Below are 19,238 nucleotides of genomic sequence, written 5' to 3'. Positions count from 1 at the left end.
ACCAGCCCAAGGTCACACCAACTAGTAAACGGCAGAGCTGGGACTCAAACCCACGTTGTCCCGACTCTGGCGGCTGTGCTGTAACCATGACACTGACATTCACCAATGAGCTGACCACGGAAACAACGGACCTCACTCAGGACCCCTCCCCACAACACCACGCCTACCCCTGGGAAGGATCTGTATAGACACTGGCCCTACAGGCTGGAACGAAAGTAGTATCTCAAATCCTAGAGGGTTTTATGATCTCTGTCCCCAGTTTTCCCCAGAACCAGGAAACGCACAGGGGTGTGACAGAGGGAGCCCAAGGAACGGTCACAAAGGGATGACAACAGGGGAGAAAAACTTCAAGGTTAAAACAGATCCTTGAGGAAACGGAAGGCGATCTAAAATATTTCAGCAAGGGGTGCGTGGGTGGCTCAGTCAGTTGAGCATCCAACTCTTGGTTTGGGCTCAAGTCATGATCCCAGGGTTGTGGGATTGAGCCCCATGTCTGGTTCTGCACGGAGCGTGGAGCCTGCTTAAAATTCCTTTTCTCTCTCTCTCTCTCTCTCTCTCTCTCTCTCTCTCTCCCTCTCCCTCTCCCTCTCCCTCTCCCCCTCCTACCACTCATGCTCTAGCTCTAAGAAAAACAAAAAACAAAAAGACCTCCCGAAACAGCTGGAGGGGGAGCGGGCCCTTCATAGGGCCATTGCTTTTCACCTCTTGTCCCCTAAAGCCATTGGCCGGGCTGGGGGCCGCAAACCATTCCCTGTGCAATTGACCTGTGTCCCCAGAGAAGCTGGACATGTGCGGGCAGCCTCCCAGCAAGTTCCTAACTGGGCCGCTCATCCCTCTGCCAGAGGGCACACGGTCTGCCCGGGCCTTTGGAGTGTATGCAAAGTTCACATGATGAAACCCGCTACCGCATCTGCTCCCGGCGCCGTCCCCGCCCCGCCCCTGGCTCACCCACAGCCTTGCAGGCCTTGGTGAGGGGGTCCAGCTGGAAACCCGCCTCGCACTCGCACTTGTAGCTGCCCTCGAGGTTCACGCAGAGCTGGCTGCACACGTCGGGATCCTGACACTCATCGATATCTGCAAGCCGGGACACAGAAAGGGGTTTGGGGCTTCTTCCTCATGGGGTGCTGATGGGAGTGAGGGCTCCCACCGAAAGCCATTCCTCCCAGTGGCGGGGTCTTGGTGACCATCAGGTTCAGAAATGAACACACTGAAATAGCCAAGTGTCATCTCCAGCAGTGACCCTGACCTCCCCGTTCACCTCAGGGGTGCAGCCAAGCAGAGCAAAGGCTGCGTCAGCCGAGATTTCTTTCTTAATTATTAATCCCCAAAGGCAAGGACAGGGTGCTCCTCGGGGGCCAAGCCTGTGCTAGAATGGCCCGTGCATTTGGCACCTCATCAAATCCTCCCTACAGGCCTGTGAGGTCAGTACCGCTTTCGTGCCCACTTAACAGACGGGGAAACTGAGGCACAGAGGGTTGGGCCACCACACGAGGGGAAAGGGCCGAGGCGGCTCGGGAATCACCTTCACATCTTCGCTGGTCCACCAGCTGGAAGCCCTCGGGGCACAAGCACTCATAGCCGATCTTGAGGTCGTTGCAGATGTGGGAGCAGCCGCCCCTGTTGTCCAGACACTCGTTGGTCTCTGCGACAGGAGGGACACAGACCGGTCACGCTCAGGTCATCAGCCTCCCTGCGCTATCTCATCAGCCTTATCGTAATCACCACAATGACGTGGAGGCCAGTGAACTACCAAGTCCCCTAAAAGGTCTTAAAATAACCACTGTCACGTGCAATGCCACGGATGAACCTGGAGGACATTCCGCTGAGTGAAATACGCCAGGCACAGATGGACAGATACTGGAGGATTCACTCCTAGGAGGTCCTTAGTGGAGTCAAAGTCAGAGACAGGAAGTAGATGGGGAGTAGGGGCTGGGGGAGGGGGCGGGGAGTCAGTGTTCCACGGCGCAGAGGCCCAGTTTGGGAAGATGAGGAAGTTCTCAAGATGGATGGTGGTGAGGGCTGTAGGACCACGCGAATGTACTAACACTGCTGAACTTTACCCATAAAACTGGTTAAGAAGGTAAATCTGAACGTTATTTTTTTGTAAACCACATTTCAAAATGTTCTTGATGATAAAAAAATAAAAACTGTGTTCCACAGTTGCATATACGAACTCCCAACAGCCCTATAGATAGCTCAACTACAGTTGTGGAAACTGAGGCCCAGGCGAGGCTAAATCACTTGCCCAACAGTGCTGGACCGGACTCAGGGCGCTTAAGGTCCAGCATCCACGACCTGGCGCTTTTCACAGGGCTTCGGCCAAAGCCAACCCACCATCTGTTCTTGCCCGAAAGCTAAGGACAGTTTTTTACGGTTTTTAAATGGTTGAAAAGAAAAATAAGAATCCAAAGAAAACCAGCATTTTGTGCCACATAAAAGGTCTGTGAAATCCAAACATCAGTGTCCACAATAAGGTTTTCTTGGAGCACGGCCACACGCATTCATGTGCGCATGTGTGTACATCCGTATGCCGTTTTCCTGCTATAACACCCCGTTGAATAGCTGTGACAGACCTTACAGCTGGTAAAGTCCAAAATATTTACATAGTTATGGTTCACGGAGCACTGCTGAAACTTTACAACCATCCCGTCAGCCACCCCCCAGCAGGGTATGTGAACCATCACTGTCCCATCCTACAGATGTGACCACAGGCTTGGAAACAAAGCCCCTTATCCCCAAGGACCCCCATGTCCGTGTCGCCCCGGAGCTAAAGCACTCACGGGCATGGCTGGGGAGGAGCCTTGCAGCCCCAAAGTGTCCATGTCTGAGTCCCACTCCAGCTCCCCACAAGTTCAAGAGCCACCTGCATCCCGCGGCTCACCGCACTCCTTCAGAGGCTCGTCCGACCAGTCCCGACAGTCCCGGACCGAGTTGCACACTTTGTCCAGGGTGATGCATTCGCCGCTGTGGCACTTGAACTTGTTGGGCCCCTCGCACAGCGTCACTAAGAGCCAGAGAAGGGAGTCAGGTGCTTCTGAGCTGCAAGAGCCCGCTTACTACTCTTTATTAACATGATAGCTCATTTACACGAGATTACATGCAAATGTATTCATAAATAAAACATGATGTAATCAGTGTCACAGAAATAAACCGTTAAAAATGGTGACGAAGGCAAAATTTGTTATACGCAGGTGACTACAATTTTTATTCAGTTAGCTAGTTTGAGAGAGAGAGAGAGAGAGAGACAGAGAGAACGCGGAGGATCCAAAACTCCAAAGTGGACTCCACACTGACAGTAGGGAACTCAATGCGGGGCTCGAACTCACGAACCATGAGCTCATGACCTGAGCTGAAGTCGTACACGTGAGCCACCCAGGCACCCACGTGAGCCACCCAAGCACCCCTAACACAATTTTTAAAAAGTCCATTATCAGAATTTAACTTCTTGTTCACAAAAGTTTGTTTCAGGGGCGCCTGGGTGGCTCAGTCGGTTAAGCGTCAGACTTCGGCTCAGGTCATGATCTCGCGGTCCGTGAGTTCGAGCCCCGCGTCGGGCTCTGTGCTGACAGCTCAGAGCCTGGAGACTGTTTCAGATTCTGTGTCTCCCTCTCTCTCTGACCCTCCCCCATTCATGCTCTGTCTCTGTCTCAAAAATAAATAAACGTTTAAAAAAATAAAAATTAAAAAAAAAATTAAAAAAAAAGTTTGTTTCAGTCTCTAAGTACTATAATTAAAAATATTTTTTCCTCCATCAAGACTTAAGATCAAGAGTTGGACACTTAACTGACTCCGCCACCCAGGCACCCCACAAGGATACTGTTTTTAAAATATTGTTCATTGGGGCGCCTGGGTGGAGGAGTCGGTTAAGTATCCGACTCTTGGTTTTGGCTCAGGTCATGACCTCACGGTTCGTGAGTTCAAGCCCTGCATCAGGCTCTGCACTGATGGCGCAGAGCCTGCTTGGGATTCTGTCTCTCCTTCTGTCTGCCCCTCCCCTGCTTGTGCGTGTGCACGCCCTTAAAAAAAAAAAAACAAGGGGTGCCTGGGTGGCTCAGTCGGTTGAGCGTCCAGCTGCAGCTCAGGTCATGATCTCACGGTTTGTGAGTTCGAGCCCTGTGTTGGGCTCTGTGCTAACAGCTCGGAGCCTGGAGCCTATTTCGGATTCTGTGTCTCCCTCTCTCTCTGCTCCTCCCCTGCTCATGCTCTGCCTCTCTCTCAAAAATAAATAAACATTAAAAAAAAATTAAGAACAACAACAAAATAAGCCCACTAGTATCCTTGTGTTACACGTGTCTCACCACAGTTTAAAACAATTTTTTAAATTAACTCTGCTGATGAACACCTGGGTTGCTTCTAGCATTTTGCTGTTAGGCCAGTGCTGCTCTGCGTGATCCTGAGCCCATCTCTGATTACAGGTGCGAGTTTCTCCGGGGTCATTCCCGGGAGGGGAATCCCTCCACCGTAAGCTCAGGAAAGTGCTTAACATCGAACCGTACCGTGTTACCCCTGAGCTCAAAGACAGGAGCTCTGCACACTTTGACCTCGTTAAATCTCAGTCCTGAAGCAGGTGATTTCATAACATACATGTTTTCAGGTAAATGGAAGTGAAGTTCAGGGGGGTTGAGTAAGTTGCCCGAGGACGCACAGCGCACGCAGGGCTGACCCGAGAGGAGCTCACCATTGATGCAGCCAAGCTCGTCGCTCATGTCCTTACAGTCATACTCCCGGTCGCACTGCCGGCTACCATGGATACAGGTCCCATCCGAGCACTGGAACTCATCAGGTCGGCAGGTGGCGACAGCTGGGAAAGACAGGGAACATGTTGGTTTTTCTCAAGGGAACCCCGAAGACAAAATAAACTACCACCTTCATTGTTTTGTCTTAATTTTTTTTTTAATGTTTATTCTCGAGAGAGAGACAGACAGAGACAGAGACAGAGTGTGAGTGGGGGAGGGTCAGAGAGAGAGGCAGACACAGAATCCAAAGCAGGCTCCAGGCTCTGAGCGGTCAGCACAGAGCCTGATGCGGGGCTCGAACTCACAAACTGCGAGGTCATGACCTGAGCCGAAGTCGGTCGCTTAACTGACTGAGCCCCCCAGGGCGCCCCTCAACTACCACCTTTAAAACAGCAATTTCCTGGCTGCCTTGGGCATCAGAGACAGCCTGTAACAGGAAAGACATTAGCGGTGAAAAAACACACTCTACGACCTCCATGAGCAGGAGACAGTGCCTCGTCATTTTACCTGCTTCTCACCCCAGGAACACCAGTCTTCATATTCAAAATTTTAGGCAATGTAGATTTATTTATTTATAAATGTTTATTTAATTTTTTTTAAAGTTCATTTATTTATTTTGAGAAAGAGAGCACGAGCAAGCAGGGGAGGGCCAGAGAGAGAGAAAAGGGAGAGAATCCCTAGCAGGTTCCATGCTGTCAGCATGGAGCCCGATGCGAGGCTCGAACGCACAAACCCGTGAGATCATGACCTGAGCCAAGATCAAGAGTTGGACGCTTAACCAACTGAGCCCCCCAGGTGCCCCTGCCAGTGTAGTTTTAAAGCTTCTTTCATGGCAGCAAGTACTGTTCTCCTCAATGAAGAAGAATCCCGGAAAATTATTACCGAAGTCACAGAGCAACGTTTGGAAAATGGGAAAGTGGGGTGGGGAGCACCCTAATGCAACCCGTGAGTTTTCTGGGAGTCCTCTCCACTCTTTCCACATACTCATTTTTCAGAACACATAATTGTTTTTTTCCAATTTTATTTTTAAGTAATCTCTAGACCCAACGTGGGGCTTGAACTCACAACCTGAGATCAAGAGTCCCACACTCTACCAACTGAGCCAGCCAGGCGCCCCAAGGACACGTAATTTATTACAATGCTGGAAGAGCCAACAGGCCACTCTCAGCAGAAAAGCAATGGCATGTTCCCAATCTAGACAGAGGCAGGACAAATTATGACCGATGCTATCAGCATCACCAAGTACAACACGGCCCATCACTGCGAAACAGCTCCAGAGTTTACAAGACATGTGGGGAAAAAAACAAATTTTTCGTTTCTGCAAGGGACCAAGGCACTGGTTACTCAGCCTTTCTGGGCCTCAGTTTCCCCATCTGTAAAGAGTGGGGGAAGCCTGCTCACAAGTTATGAGAATTAAGTTAGTTTGTGTTAAGTTTTAGTACGGGGGCGCCTGGGTGGCTCAGTCAGTTAACCATCCAACTTCAGCTCAGGTCATGATCTCAAAGGTCCACGGTTCGAGGCCTAAAATGGGCTCTGTGCCGATAGCACTGAGCCTGCTTTGGATTCTCTGTCTCCACCTCATGCCCCCTCTCTGCTCACATGCCGTCTCTCTCACAAATAAACAAACGTTAAAAAAAAAAAAAATTTAGTACAGATCATGTACAAAGTCATCCATTATTTTAAAACGTGACTTTTAGGGTAGCCTGGGTGGTTCAGTCCATTAAGCGTCCAACTCCTGATTTCATTCAGCTGAGGTCATGATTTCACAGTTCATGAGATCAAGTCCTGTGTTGGGCTCTGCGCTGTCAGCATGGAGCCTGCTTGGGATTCATTCTCTGTCTCTCTCTCGCTCGCTCTCTCTGCCCTTCCCCCACTCGTGCTCCAGCTCTCTCTCAAAAATAAACATTCAAAAAATAAGTAAATAAAAAATAAATAAGAACGTGCCATTTAGCGGTGCCTGGAGGGCTCAGTCAGACCAGCATGTGACTCTTGATCTTGGGGTCATGAATTTGGGCTCTACGTTGGGTGTAGAGGTTACTTTAAAAAAAATAAATAGGAGACTCTTTTTTTTTTTTTTAATTTTTTTTTTTAACGTTTATTTATTTTTGAGACAGAGAGAGACAGAGCATGAATGGGGGAGGGGCAGAGAGAGGGAGACACAGAATCTGAAACAGGCTCCAGGCTCTGAGCCATCAGCCCAGAGCCCGACACGGGGCTCGAACTCACGGACCGCGAGATCGTGACCTGAGCTGAAGTCGGACACTTAACCAACTGAGCCACCGAGGCGCCCCAAAAAATAAATAGGAGACTCTTAAATACAGAGAACAAACTGAGGGTTGCTGGAGGGGTTTGCGTGGGGGGATGGGCTAAATGGGTAAGGGGCATTAAGGAGGACACTTGTTGGGATGAGCACTGGGTGCTATACTTAGGGGATCAATCACCAGAATCTACTCCTGAAATCATTATTGCACTATATGCTAACTAACTTGGATGTAAATTAAAAAAAAGTAAGTAAACAAATTAATAAATAAATAAATACGGGCACCTGGGCGGCTCAGTCGGTTAAGCATCCTACTCTTGGTTTCTGCTCAGGTCATGATTTCACGGGTCGTGAGATCGAGCCCTGTGTCCAACTCTGTGCTGACAGTGAGGAACCTGCTTGGGATTCTCTCTTTCCCTCTCATTCTGCCCCCCCCCCACTCTCTCTCTCAAAATAAATCAATAAACTTTAAAATAATTTAAGATTTTTTTCAAGCAACTTTTTAAAAGTCTAATTACATCTCCCCAGAGATTACCACTAGGGAGAGCGCACCTGGGCAAAGATACCAAAGAAACAGGAACATGAAACCCTGGTCTAGATTCACAGGAGCTCTACATCGCTAGTTTTACGACAAGGAAGCACGGACACAGGGCCTGGGCCACACAGCTTTCATCTGCACGGTCTCCGACACGGGAGCCGCTCACCGCGTGTGGCAACTTAACTGTCAATTCATTAAAGTGAAATAAAACAAAAAACTCCACTCTCTGGTCACACAAGCTCCACTGGGAGGCAAGGACTGCTCTGGTCAGCACAGACGTGGGACGTCTCCACCACCACAGAAAGTTCTATTGGGACGCACTGGACTCCAACCGAAACCTGCAAAGTCCAAGGCCTTTGCCCCATTCTACTGGGGGGGAGAACACAATGCAGTGAGGTTGGGTCCTTGGCCAAGGGTCACAAAGCTTGGGGGTCACCAGCCAGGCCTGGAGCCCAGAATCCTTTCTGGACCACAATAATACTGCAACATGCAGCTTGCTCCCTTGTAGGAAAAAGAGCTTATTGTGTAAGTGTTAAAGACAGAGTCTCCTGGGGGTCCTGGGGGGCTCACTCAGTTGGTTAAACGTCTGACCCTTGATCTCTGCTTAGGTCACAACCTCGCGGTTTGTGAGTTCAAGCCATGTGTTTGTTGCCTGCTCGGGATTCTCTCTCACCTGCTTTCTCTCTGCCCCTCCCCCACCCCTTGCAAAATGAATAAATAAACTTAAAAAATTAAAAAAAAAAAAAGCCTCCTTTTAGGGATGCTCTCTTCTCCAGGTGATCAGTAACACTGGAAGAAACACGAAACGAGATGGACTTTCTTGCTGTGTGATCTGAAACTGTTTAACCACCGAAAGGCCCACCCGTCCCACACCAGAGGGGGCACAGGGACAGGTCAGAGGACCCACCCCCGATGGCGCCCCTACCGCAGTTCTCCTCGTCAGACTTGTCCTTGCAGTCAGGGCCGCCGTCACAGCGCCAGCTCGAGTGGATGCACTCGCCACTGTGGCAGTGAAACTCCAGCGCTGAGCAGGGGTTGTCGTCCCCTTGTGGGGCCGACATGTTGCGGCCCCCGCAGCGCTGCGGCCACTCATCTGAGCCATCCTTGCAGTCCGGGTCGCCGTCGCACGCCCACAGCTCAGGGATGCAGGCGGAGTTGTTGCACTGGAAGTGGGCGGGGCTGCAGGTGGGCATGGGGCAGGACGCCTCATCGGACCCGTCTAAGCAGTCGCGGTCCGAATCACAGACGAACTCCAGGGAGATGCACTTCCCGTCCTGGCAGCGGAACTCATCCTGGGCACACGTCTTGGGCACTGCAGGGGAAGGAGGGGGATGGGAAAAGACAACGGGGTCACCAGAGAGCCTCTCCTCCTCAGTAGCAGCCCATTCCACAGATGAGGACACCGAACCCCAGTCCCATCAAGGTGGCCACTGACTAGGGTTAGACATGCATTTCTAAAGTAAATGTATGTGGGGACGCTTGGCTGGCTCAGTAGGTGGAGCCTGTGACTCTGGATCTCAGGGCTGTAAGTTCGAGCCCCACCCTAGGTGTAGAGATTATTAAACAAAAAAAATTTTTTTTAAATGTTCGAGAGAGACAGAGCACGAGTGGGGAAGGGGCAGAGAGACTGGGAGACACAGAGCAGGCTCCAGGCTCTGAGCTGTCAGCACAGAGCCCCAGTCCGGGGGGAGGCTAAAACTCAGGAACCCAACGGTGAGATCATGACCTGAGTCCAAGTCGGACACTTGACCTACTGAGCCATCCAGGCACCCTAAAAATAAAATCTTTTAAAAAAAGTAAATGTATGTGAACACTCATGTGCTGTTTTTTGGGGTTTTTTTTAATATCCTGGATTTTTACATTTTCTGAACTTGAAGATCTGACGTTATCTTTGTTATTTAATGGAACCTTGCTCCATTAAAAAAATAAAAACAAAGGGGTGCCTGGGTGGCTCAGTCAGTTAGGCATCTGACTCTTGATTTCGGCTCAGGTCATGATCTCAGGGGATCAAGAGTATGAGCCCCGCATGCTTAATAGTGTGGAGCCTGCTTGGGATTCTGTCTCTCTTCCTCTCTCTCTGCCCCTCCCCTGCTTGTTCTCTCTCTCTCTCTCTCAAAATAAACAAATACATCTAAAACAAGAAACAATACAGTTTTTTTTCCATAAATTTTTTTTATGTTTTTACTTTTGAGAGAGAGACAGAGGGCAAACGGGAAGGGCAGAGAGAGAGGGAGACACAGAATGTGAAGCAGGCTCCAGGTTCTGAGCTGTCAGTGCAGAGCTTGACTCGGGACTCGAACTCACGGACTGCGAGATCATGACCTAGCTGAAGTCGGACACTTGACCGACTGAGCCCCCCAGGCGCCCCAAAATGATAGTTTAAAAACTAACCAACTAACATGAAAGAGTCAGGACAGGCACCCAGCTCTCCAAAGTGCGCTCCCCCCTTATTTCTTGGCAGAACCCTCAACTTGGTGAAGCTTTTTTTCTTCTCGTCAATGGTTAGCTGGGTGATCAGGTCTCGGCCAGGCGGGACCTACTGTGCACTCAGCCTCCCAGCGTGGCTGGTGGTGGTCATGGCGACTCACCAGAGCGTGTGCCATGTGGTTGGGAGAGACACCGGGCAAGACAGCCTCGCTGTGTGTGCGGATGACCGTAGACGTGATGCCATCGCTATCTGCTGCAATGCCCCTTGGGCAAGGTGGGGTTCGTACAGTGTGAGGGGGGTTGGCATGAGACCCCAAGAGACAGAGCCAGGTGAAGAGCAGCCTATCCGCAGCTCCGGTTAGGTCAGAGGGGTAGGGGCGGGCAGGGGAGGGAACACACTTACGACAGCCTTGCTCGTCTGAGCCATTCTCGCAGTCCACCTGGCCGTCACATCTCCAGAACTCAGGGATGCAGCGGTTGACACGGCCCCCACAGCTGAAGTCCCCCGGCTTGCAGGTGACAGACACTGTGGGAGAAACGGGATCGAGCCTTCACTCTAAGGGAAGCCCGGTCTGCCTCTCCAGCCCCCGCTTGGCAGAGGAAAAACAGTTTTCAAAAGGAGGGTGCCACGCCCACCTTTCTGGGTCAAAATGAAGGGTATCTCACGGAGCTTGTTAAAAAAAAAATCAGACGTGAAGTGATGGAAAGGTTTGGAAGGAGACAGAGGTGGTGGTTGTATAGCATTGTGACTGTATCAATACTACTGAACTAGTCACTTTAAAATGGTTAATTTCGGGGCGCCTGGGTGGCGCAGTCGGTTAAGCGTCCGACTTCAGCCAGGTCACGATCTCGTGGTCCGGGAGTTCGAGCCCCGCGTCGGGCTCTGGGCTGATGGCCCAGAGCCTGGAGCCTGTTTCCGATTCTATGTCCCCCTCTCTCTCTGCCCCTCGCCCGTTCATGCTCTGTCTCTCTCTGTCCCAAAAATAAATAAACATTGAAAAAATAAATAAATAAAAATAAAATGGTTAATTTCATCTTATGTAAATTTCACTTTTTTTTTTTTTTAAGTTGTTAAAGTTAAGTTCCAGAAATAACTCTTCTCCCAAGTCCCAATTCATGGTCGAACACATCAATCTGCGGACTGATTTCCACCTCATCTGTCACCCACTGTCATCAAAAAGGGCAGGAAGCGTGTTACTCGCAAAGGGGACTCACTGCAGGTCTCCTGGGACTCATCTGAGGCATCCAGGCACTCGGCGCTCCCGTCACAAACCCACTTGTAGGAGATGCACTTTCCATCTTGGCACTGGAACTCGTTTCTCCCACATTTGTCCGCCACTGAGAGAGAAGGGAAGAGAAAGGACCATTCAGTGCCAGAACCAGAAACTGACGACGTCACCTGTGTGTGTCTATTTCCTGCCAGCTGAAGAATGAATCCGACCCTTCCCAGGAAACAGAACACACACAACAAATTTCATAAACCAAAAGTATAGTGGAGGATGCAAAGAATAGATCTAGAAGAGCGGCCTGCCAACAATGTGTAAAACTTGACATAATGGTATGGGTCCATTAAGGTAGGGGAAAAAGTCCTTCCCCGCACATGAATAAAGCATATTACAAACCTGTGCAGGAAACAGTAATGAAGAAAACTGACACTATTAAATCATCAACCTGAAGGAAAAATGAGGGGCCTTCTCTAGTAGGTAGGGAGGAAATAAAAAGAGGTAAAATTCTGAGAAATCATTAAAGTTTATTTATTTTTTTGGGTGGGGGGAGCAGACAGAGAATCCCAAGCAGGCTCCGCACTGTCAGCACAGAGCCCGATGCCAGGCTTGATTCATGAACCAGGAGATCATGACCTGAGCCGACCAGAATGCCCCTAGAATGTCTTTTAATCTACTTCAATACAGATAGAGGTGGGGTAACTACCAGTTTCCTTGGTCTACTTATAACTTTAAATCTTCACATTCCTTTGAGAGTAAGGATCCAAATTTATGTCACTAAGAGGTTTTCAAACTATCAAGACTCTTAATCTCAGCTCAGTTCTTTGTCTTTTTTCTTTTCTTTCTTTCTCTTTCTCTATTTTGAGAGAGAGCGAGAGCAGTTGTGTGCTCACACACAAGCAGGGGACGGACAGAGAGAGAGAGAGGGAGAGAGACAAAGAATCTCAAGCAGGTTCCGAGCTGTTAGCTCAGAGCCCACAGTGGGACTCAAACACAAACTGTGAGATCATGACTTGGGCCAAAACCAAGAATCAGATGCTTAACCAATGGAGCCACCCACGCGCTCCTCAGCTCAGGTCTTGCTCTCAGGGTTGTGAGTTTGAAGCCCTGAGTCAGGCTCCCATGCTAGGGGTGAAGCCTACTTAAAAAATAATAATAATAATTGGGGTGCCTGGGTGGCTTAGTCGGCTGAGCATCTGACTCCTGATTTCAGCTCGGGTTATGATCCCAGGTTTGTGGGACAGGGCTACACAGGGAGTGTGGAGCCTGCTTGGGATTTTTTTCTCTCTCTCCCATTGCCCCTGAATCCCCCTCTCAAGCTAGCTAGCTAGCTAGTTAGCTATTTAGCTACATACATACATACATACATACATACATACATACATACATACATAAATAGGGGCACCTGGGAGGCTCAGTCAGTCAAGCGTCCAACTTCGGCTCAGGTCATGATCTCGTGGTTTATAGCTTTGAGCCCCTACTGACAGCTCAGAGCCTGGAGCCTGCTCTGGATTCTGTGCTTCCCTCTCTTTCTGCCCCTCCCCAACTCACACTCTGTCTCTTTAAATAAACATTTAAAAATTTTTTAAATAAATAAATCTTATTCATGATGGTATCCTACTTAGATTTAAAATCTCAAGTCAGGGGCGCCTGGGTGGCTCAGTTGGTTGAGCGGCCGACTTCAGCTCAGGTCACGATCTCGCAGTACGTGAGTTCGAGCCCCGCATCAGGCTCTGTGCTGACAGCTCGGAGCCTGGAGCCTGTTTCGGATTCTGTGTCTCCCTCTCTCTGACCTCCCCCATTCATGCTCTGTCTCTCTCTGTCTCAAAAATAAATAAACGTTAAAAAAAAATTAAAAAATAAATAAATAAAATCTCAAGTCATATTGTACAGTTTTTTGGTTGTTTAAAGATTTTTAACTAATCTCTACACCCAACATGGGGCTTGAACCCACAACCCCGAGATCAAGAGTTATGTGCTCCACAGACTGAGCCAGCCAGGCACCCCAAGGCTGGGTTAATCATTAACAGTTGGGCACATGAAACCACAATTCAAATAGTGTTCTTGATAACTTATTTGTATTTATTTTGCCTGACTTTCCATCATATCTGATTGGAACATCTGTTTTATCTTTTTTTTTTTTTTAGTGCTTATTTGCTTTTGAGAGAGAGAGAGAGAGAGAGAGAGAGAGAGAGAGAGGAGAGAGCGTAAGGGGGGGAGGGTGCAGAGAAGAGGGAGACACAGAATCCAAGGCAGGATCCAGGCTCTGAGCTGTCAGCACAGAGCCCAATGTGGGGCTTGAACTCATAACCCTGAGATCAAGACCTGAGCTGAGATGAAGAGTCAGACACTCAACTGACTGAACGACCCAGGTACCCCTGTAAGATTTCATTTTTAAGCCATTTCTACACCCAACATGGTGGGGCTGGAACCCACAATCCCAGGACCTCACGGGCTCCATCGACTGAACCAGACAGGTGCCCCTAGAAGACAAAAAAAGAGAGAGAACATGCGCAAGTGGGGGAGGGACAGAGAGAGAGGGAAACAGAGGATCTGAAGCAGGCTGTATGCTGACAGCAGAGAGTCTGACGAAGGGATCGATCTCATGAACTGCGATATCATGAACTGAGCTGAAGTTGGACACTTAACATACTGAGCCACCAGGTGCCCGTTTTTTGTTAACTGGGGGGGGAAAAAACAAGGTTCAGAATAGTTTGTAATAGTTCAGTATGGTCCTTTTTTTTGAGAAACAGAATCTTATCTGTGCTTCTGCATAGGGAATAGTGGCCAATTCACTTCAGAGTCATTTTTCTTCAAGGAATGCTTTATTTTTGAGATTTTTTAAGAGGTAAGAAAAAATAATTAAGTGAAATAATTGCAATGCCAGTCGCTGCATACGCCTGACTTTAGTGCTAGTTACTCTAATTCTCTAACCTTCCCAAGTGCCTTTTGTTGTCTTTGGTCATTCCAATGGGAGTAGATAAGCCCAGAGACCTCCAGGCCCCCTCGAATATTTCAGCTAGGTTTGAACCCAATCTTGAACCTGGCCTGAGGGCTCTGGGGGCTAGGGACTTTGGGACCCAGTTTTAAAAAACCACCTTCCGGGGCACCTGGCTGGCTCAGTCAGTTAAGCATCCAACTCTTGATTTTGGCTCAGGTCATGATCTCACGGCTCGTGGGTTCGAGACCTGCGTCAGGCTCCGTGCTGACAGTGCGGAGCCTGCTTGGGATTCTTTCTCTCCCTCTCCCCCACTCATACTCACTCACTCTCTCTTTCTCTCCCTGCCCCCTCAAAATAAATAAATTTAAAAACAAATAAATAAATAAAATTTGGGGGGCACCTGGGAGGCTCAGTCAGTTAAGTGTCTGACTTCGGCTCAGAATATGATCTCACGGTTCATGGGTTCGAGCCTCATGTCAGGTTCTGTGCTGACAGCTCAGAGCCTAGAGCCTGCTTTGTATTCTGTGTCTCCCTCTCTCTCTGCCCCTTCCCTGTTCCCGCTCTCTCTCAAAAATTAAAAAAAAAAATTTTTTTTAATAATAAATAAATAAGTAAAAAGCCAACAAACTCTGGGTCTTCAAAGTTCAAGTCCAGTGCTTCTGCCAGAGGTTAGGAAACCAGTCAGATGATACTAGGAGAAAATTGAGGGGGGGCTGAAAGGAGAATAGAGGGGATACCAATAGAGAAATAGAAGAAGCTCTTAGAAGTCCAAAGAGTGACCTGAACAGGAGGAGTCTCTCAGACCTGCCTCTACAGTACGCCCCACACTGCACTGACTCATAGCTGAATCGTAATTGTACCCACAACGGGATATGACTCACTTCTCGCTGCTGGCACACAGGGTGGGTAAGAGAGTAATTGGAATTCCAGGACTCAGAAAAAATTAAAAAGGAAGTTCAGGCCAGGGGCACTCACAGTAAGGATGGTGGGAGGAGAAGCTTCTGTCATCCCCTCCTCCCCTAGGGGCTCACAACTTCCATTACCACTAATCCACTGCTCTGGCCTGCCAACCTTTGCACAAAGCTCTATTTTACCAACAGAACGTGCTACAGGAAAGACTGGAAATAGTAGTAATAGCATTGCTGGTGGGGACAGGGATCAGGAACAGTGAGCACCGAGGGACACCCCATCAGATGGGTGTCCCCACAGCAGAAAACACCATCCTGGCAAAGGGTCAGAACCAGTCCAATTTAAATGTTGATTTTTTTTTTTTTTTTTTTTTTTTTTGAGAGAGAGAGAGAGAGCAAGAGAGAGCAAGGGAGGAGGGGCAGAGAGACAGGGAGACCCAGAATCCAAAGCAGGCTCCAGGTCCCGAGCTGCCAGCACAAGAGCCCGACACGGGGCTCAAACCCACGGACCGCGAGCCCTTGACCTGAGCCGAAGTCAGCCGCTTAACCGACTGAGCCACACAGGCGCTCCAGAACCAGTCCAATTTAAAGCACCATCACCCAAAGAAACCACAGGGTTTTCTTGCTTCCTCCTTGTTGCCCAATCAAGGCTTGGTTTTCCTGGTCAGTTTCATCTAATTTCAGTAAAAGCAACCTGGAGCACCCCACCCCTGAACTCCTCTCTGCTAGGGTTGCACAAGAACCACACCCACCCGTACCCCTGCTGGCCCCCACGCTCAAATCTCTAAATAGCCTTTAAATCTCTCCTGTCACGAGTGACAAGCCAGGAACAAGGTTATCGAAACGGAAAAGGAGAATACACATTTCTGCTTTTTCACCAGCACACAAATGAGGTGGTAAAATGCTTTCGATGTTTTCTTTCCCATGCTACTGAAGATAGCTGTTGTTGAGGGCCATCAAAATTATAGACAGAACCATTTCCGTGGAAAAAAAAAATGGCCAGAGCTAACGGACTCAGCTGAAAATGAACAAGAAATCAATTTACCAAGGGCTCTTTTCCAAACTAGGTGATCTCAAGGCATTTTCCTCAGGGGTGATCTCGATGGAAGATTTTGCAGTCAGCTCCTTCGGGGTGGGGTAGCCTGTTTCTGTGGTTGCTCATTGCTGGTAAGTTCCACAGTGTCTTAGCAACAAATGTCACTTGCTTGACAGCCGGGTAAAGTGTGGACTCTATTAATGTACTTAACACGGGATGTGAGGGCCATCAAAGCACTGAGCAACAAAGGTATCTAGAATTGGATCTTATTGGGGAAGGAACACTACAGATAAGAGCAGAAATATCCTGGAAAGACACAGTGAGCCAGGTAGTTCCCCTTGAAGCTTTGCAGTCTCAAAAAAATCTCCCTGTCTTTTTGCCAGTGTTGTCCAAGAAGAAAAGTATGCCCAGCAATGACCACTGAATCCCCCCGGGGGGCATGTTGCGAAGGCAGAGACAACTCTTCGCAGGATGCTCTATTTTTTCTGAATTGGGGTGTGCCCTGGGCATACTTGATACTCCGCAGATAACGGATTTTGACCCGGCTAAGTGAACACATGCAGCTCGGATTCCAAGGACTTCCATTTCCAAGGAAACGGGACAAGAAATTCCATGCCCTGCCACCTCCCCAAAATGCTTTAAAGACCGCTAAGGAGCAAGCTGGCACAAAACAGGGCTGCCACAAATATACATCATCAGGTTAACACCAGAGCAGAGTAGCTGCTGGCTCCCAGGAGTCTGGGGAACCCCTCAGGTCTCAGAGCCTCCTGGCGAACAGATTACATCAGATTCTCAGCCACTCGGTGAGAGAGAAAACTAAAGTCAGCAACCCATCTTGCTCAAGACATCACTGCCATCATTTCCTCCTCGGGATGAAGCCCATCAGCGTTTGAAACACAGGTCAAACCAAGTGCCTCTTGACAAGCCACACTCCCTCCTCTTCACACAACTGGGTGGCAGAGTTATCTCAATAATCCTCAGCTGTATGGCATCAACTCCCTTCCTCGCCTCTCAGCCAAAACTGATGCGTCACGGGCAGGAATTCCAAGAGTTCAAAGCGCCCCACGCAAAGCCACCGCCCCATCCGTGGAAAAGTTTCCGGCAATCCCGTTACTAGGCAGCCCCGATTCTTTTATGGGCTGCGCCGGTTCTAAGTAGGAAAAAGATCATTTATCTAATATCCAGGGCGAGGTCAGATGCCTCCGGCAGTTCATTTAAAGCCACCGGGTAACTCAGGAGCAGGCATCAACTAGTCTCTTCACTAAATCTCAACCCCCCTGAAACCCCCGAAGAGGAAAAAAGTCGTCGAACCCCCCTTCAGAGCTTCGAAACAAACAGGGCCACCCTGAGGGATCCATCCGATGTCGGCGCCTCCCGATCCCCGCCCGGGTGGAAGGTCTCCGCTTCCGACCGAAGAGGGGCGGGCATTTCTGAGGCAACGGTTCCACCAGGGAAGGAGGTAGGCCCTGAGGGGTGGCCTGGGGACACGGATGTCAACTCGACCCGGGCAGGGGCTGCGACGGCGGCCGCGGGGACGAAATGGGCTCGGGCCAGATCTCGAAGGAAACCTTGGGCTGCGCGAAGGCGGCCCAGGAGCGCGGTAGGCACCTGGCCCATGCTCACGGAGGCGACTCCGGGGGCCCGGGACGCGTCGCCTTTGTGACAGGAGCGCTGGACGGACGCGAGGGAACTCCTTCGGCCGCCTCACGGAACCAGGTGCTTCGCGCTTCCCAAGCCGCACCTCGAGCCCCGCCCCGGCCCGCGCGCCCCTCCGCATCCGCCGACTCCCATTGGCCGAGGGGAGTGGCTCGAGGCTCGCCTGTTCCAATCGCGCCCAATGGGAGCTTGGGGACTGGCCCTCGAAGCCGGAGGCGGGGCTGGAGGCGGTGGCCACCGGCAGAAGCGCGCGTGTAGCGCCCGCGAGGAATCGCAGCGTCCGGCTCCGCGGTCCGGAGCCTCCCTAGCGCAATACGAAGCTGCCTGGGGCGCATGGGCACTTGTCCGCGGGCGGGCGCGAAGGAGCGCCCGCAGGGACCTCGGGCTTCTGCTAGTCCTCTCCCTAGAGCAGCTGGGGGGGGGGGGGGGTGTCCCTGCCTCCCTAGGGCTGGAGAGCCCCGTGTCCCGGTCTGAGGGAAGATAAGGGGGTCCCCCCTTCTGGCAGAGACTTGTGGGGAAAGCCTCACCCCGCTTCTCCTGACTCCCCCACATCCCCAAACCCTCGCAACCCTCAGCGCTCCCTCCAGCCGTTTGGGAAGGACTTCGTGCCATTTTCCCACAAGTCGTAAAGGATGGGGGCATTTTTCGCATCCTTCCCGCAAATTACCAAGGGGTTCCCCAAGTTCTGGGGGTCATCTCACCGCACGCGGGCGCCTGGAGCCAGCCTTACCTGCCGTCCCCACCGCTGCGAGGAACAGGGCGGCGGCCCAGTTCAGCCCCCAGCCCGCGGCCCTCATGCTCCCAGCCTCCTCCCGTAAAACACCGGCCCGAGTCTGAGTCCGCAAAGTCCGCGCAGGAAACCCGGGTTTGGCGCGGCCCGGCGGCGACTGCCTGCGGGGCCCCAGTCATTTGCAGCATTTCAATGTGAGTTTCCTCGCAGGGGGAGGAGTTTGCAGTGGGGTGATTTTCGAATATCTTCACCTCACTGCGGGAGGAGGAGTTTCGAGAGGAGGAGTTTCGAACGGCCGATGTTACAAGGGCTGTTAACCCGTGAAGCGCTGAGTCGGATTCCAGTCTTTTCCAAACCTCGCTCCCGAATCATCTAATAGGCTGATGACCATGGCCCCCTGTGCCTCCAAAGGGAAAACGGGACGTATCGGAAACTTTACCGTCGCCTTTCCCTACTTGCCTTTGCCTTTCTAGGAATCGTATAGAGATGTTAACTGAGTTTTCTTCAAAATACTCGTCAGTGAGGAATTTAAATAAAATCGTCACAAAAGTACAGCCCCCAACTGATCCAGTGAATCCAGCGATTGGATCAATATGAGCAAAAACATCTCTAAAGTCATTGATCCAGTCGGGGTCTGGACATAAATATTGATTTCTTCTTTTAGGAGAAGGACTCGAACAACCAGGCTGCTTCCTCTCCCCGAAGCAAAGTCAAAACAAAACAGCTTGCAGAGTTGAACCTGATTGCCTTAATCACAGAGGGCTGATGGAGAGCTGCTTTTAA

General features: G+C 50.3%; 1 protein-coding gene across 3 annotated transcripts in view; it reads right to left on the bottom strand.

Annotated features, from left to right (window-relative positions):
* LDLR (low density lipoprotein receptor) overlaps window positions 1-18,629 on the bottom strand; it is a 32,111-nt gene extending 13,482 nt beyond the window's left edge. Inside the window, exons 1-8 of one of the 3 annotated variants that reach the window (XM_047096726.1) lie at window positions 18,456-18,629; window positions 11,177-11,299; window positions 10,365-10,487; window positions 8,460-8,846; window positions 4,679-4,801; window positions 2,882-3,004; window positions 1,523-1,642; window positions 949-1,074 (exon numbers count right to left, since the gene is read on the bottom strand). In XM_047096726.1, coding sequence (XP_046952682.1) covers window positions 949-1,074; window positions 1,523-1,642; window positions 2,882-3,004; window positions 4,679-4,801; window positions 8,460-8,846; window positions 10,365-10,487; window positions 11,177-11,299; window positions 18,456-18,522 — 1,192 coding nt within the window. In that variant the 5' untranslated portion in view covers window positions 18,523-18,629. Of the gene's footprint in view, window positions 1-948; window positions 1,075-1,522; window positions 1,643-2,881; window positions 3,005-4,678; window positions 4,802-8,459; window positions 8,847-10,364; window positions 10,488-11,176; window positions 11,300-16,078; window positions 17,320-17,677; window positions 17,847-18,455 lie in introns of those variants that run through there. The other 2 variants (XM_047096728.1, XM_047096727.1) reach the window with 2 other exon arrangements.
* Between the last annotated feature and the right edge of the window lie 609 nt (window positions 18,630-19,238).

The sequence above is a fragment of the Lynx rufus genome, unplaced genomic scaffold (assembly GCF_022079265.1).
Source record: "Lynx rufus isolate CCGP_SWC_20201006 ecotype Redwood Valley unplaced genomic scaffold, mLynRuf1.p SCAF_4, whole genome shotgun sequence".
NCBI classification, from domain to species: domain Eukaryota; kingdom Metazoa; phylum Chordata; class Mammalia; order Carnivora; family Felidae; genus Lynx; species Lynx rufus.
The sequence above is the reverse complement of the archived record's forward strand: the minus strand, read 5'-3'. Positions and strand labels throughout refer to the sequence as shown.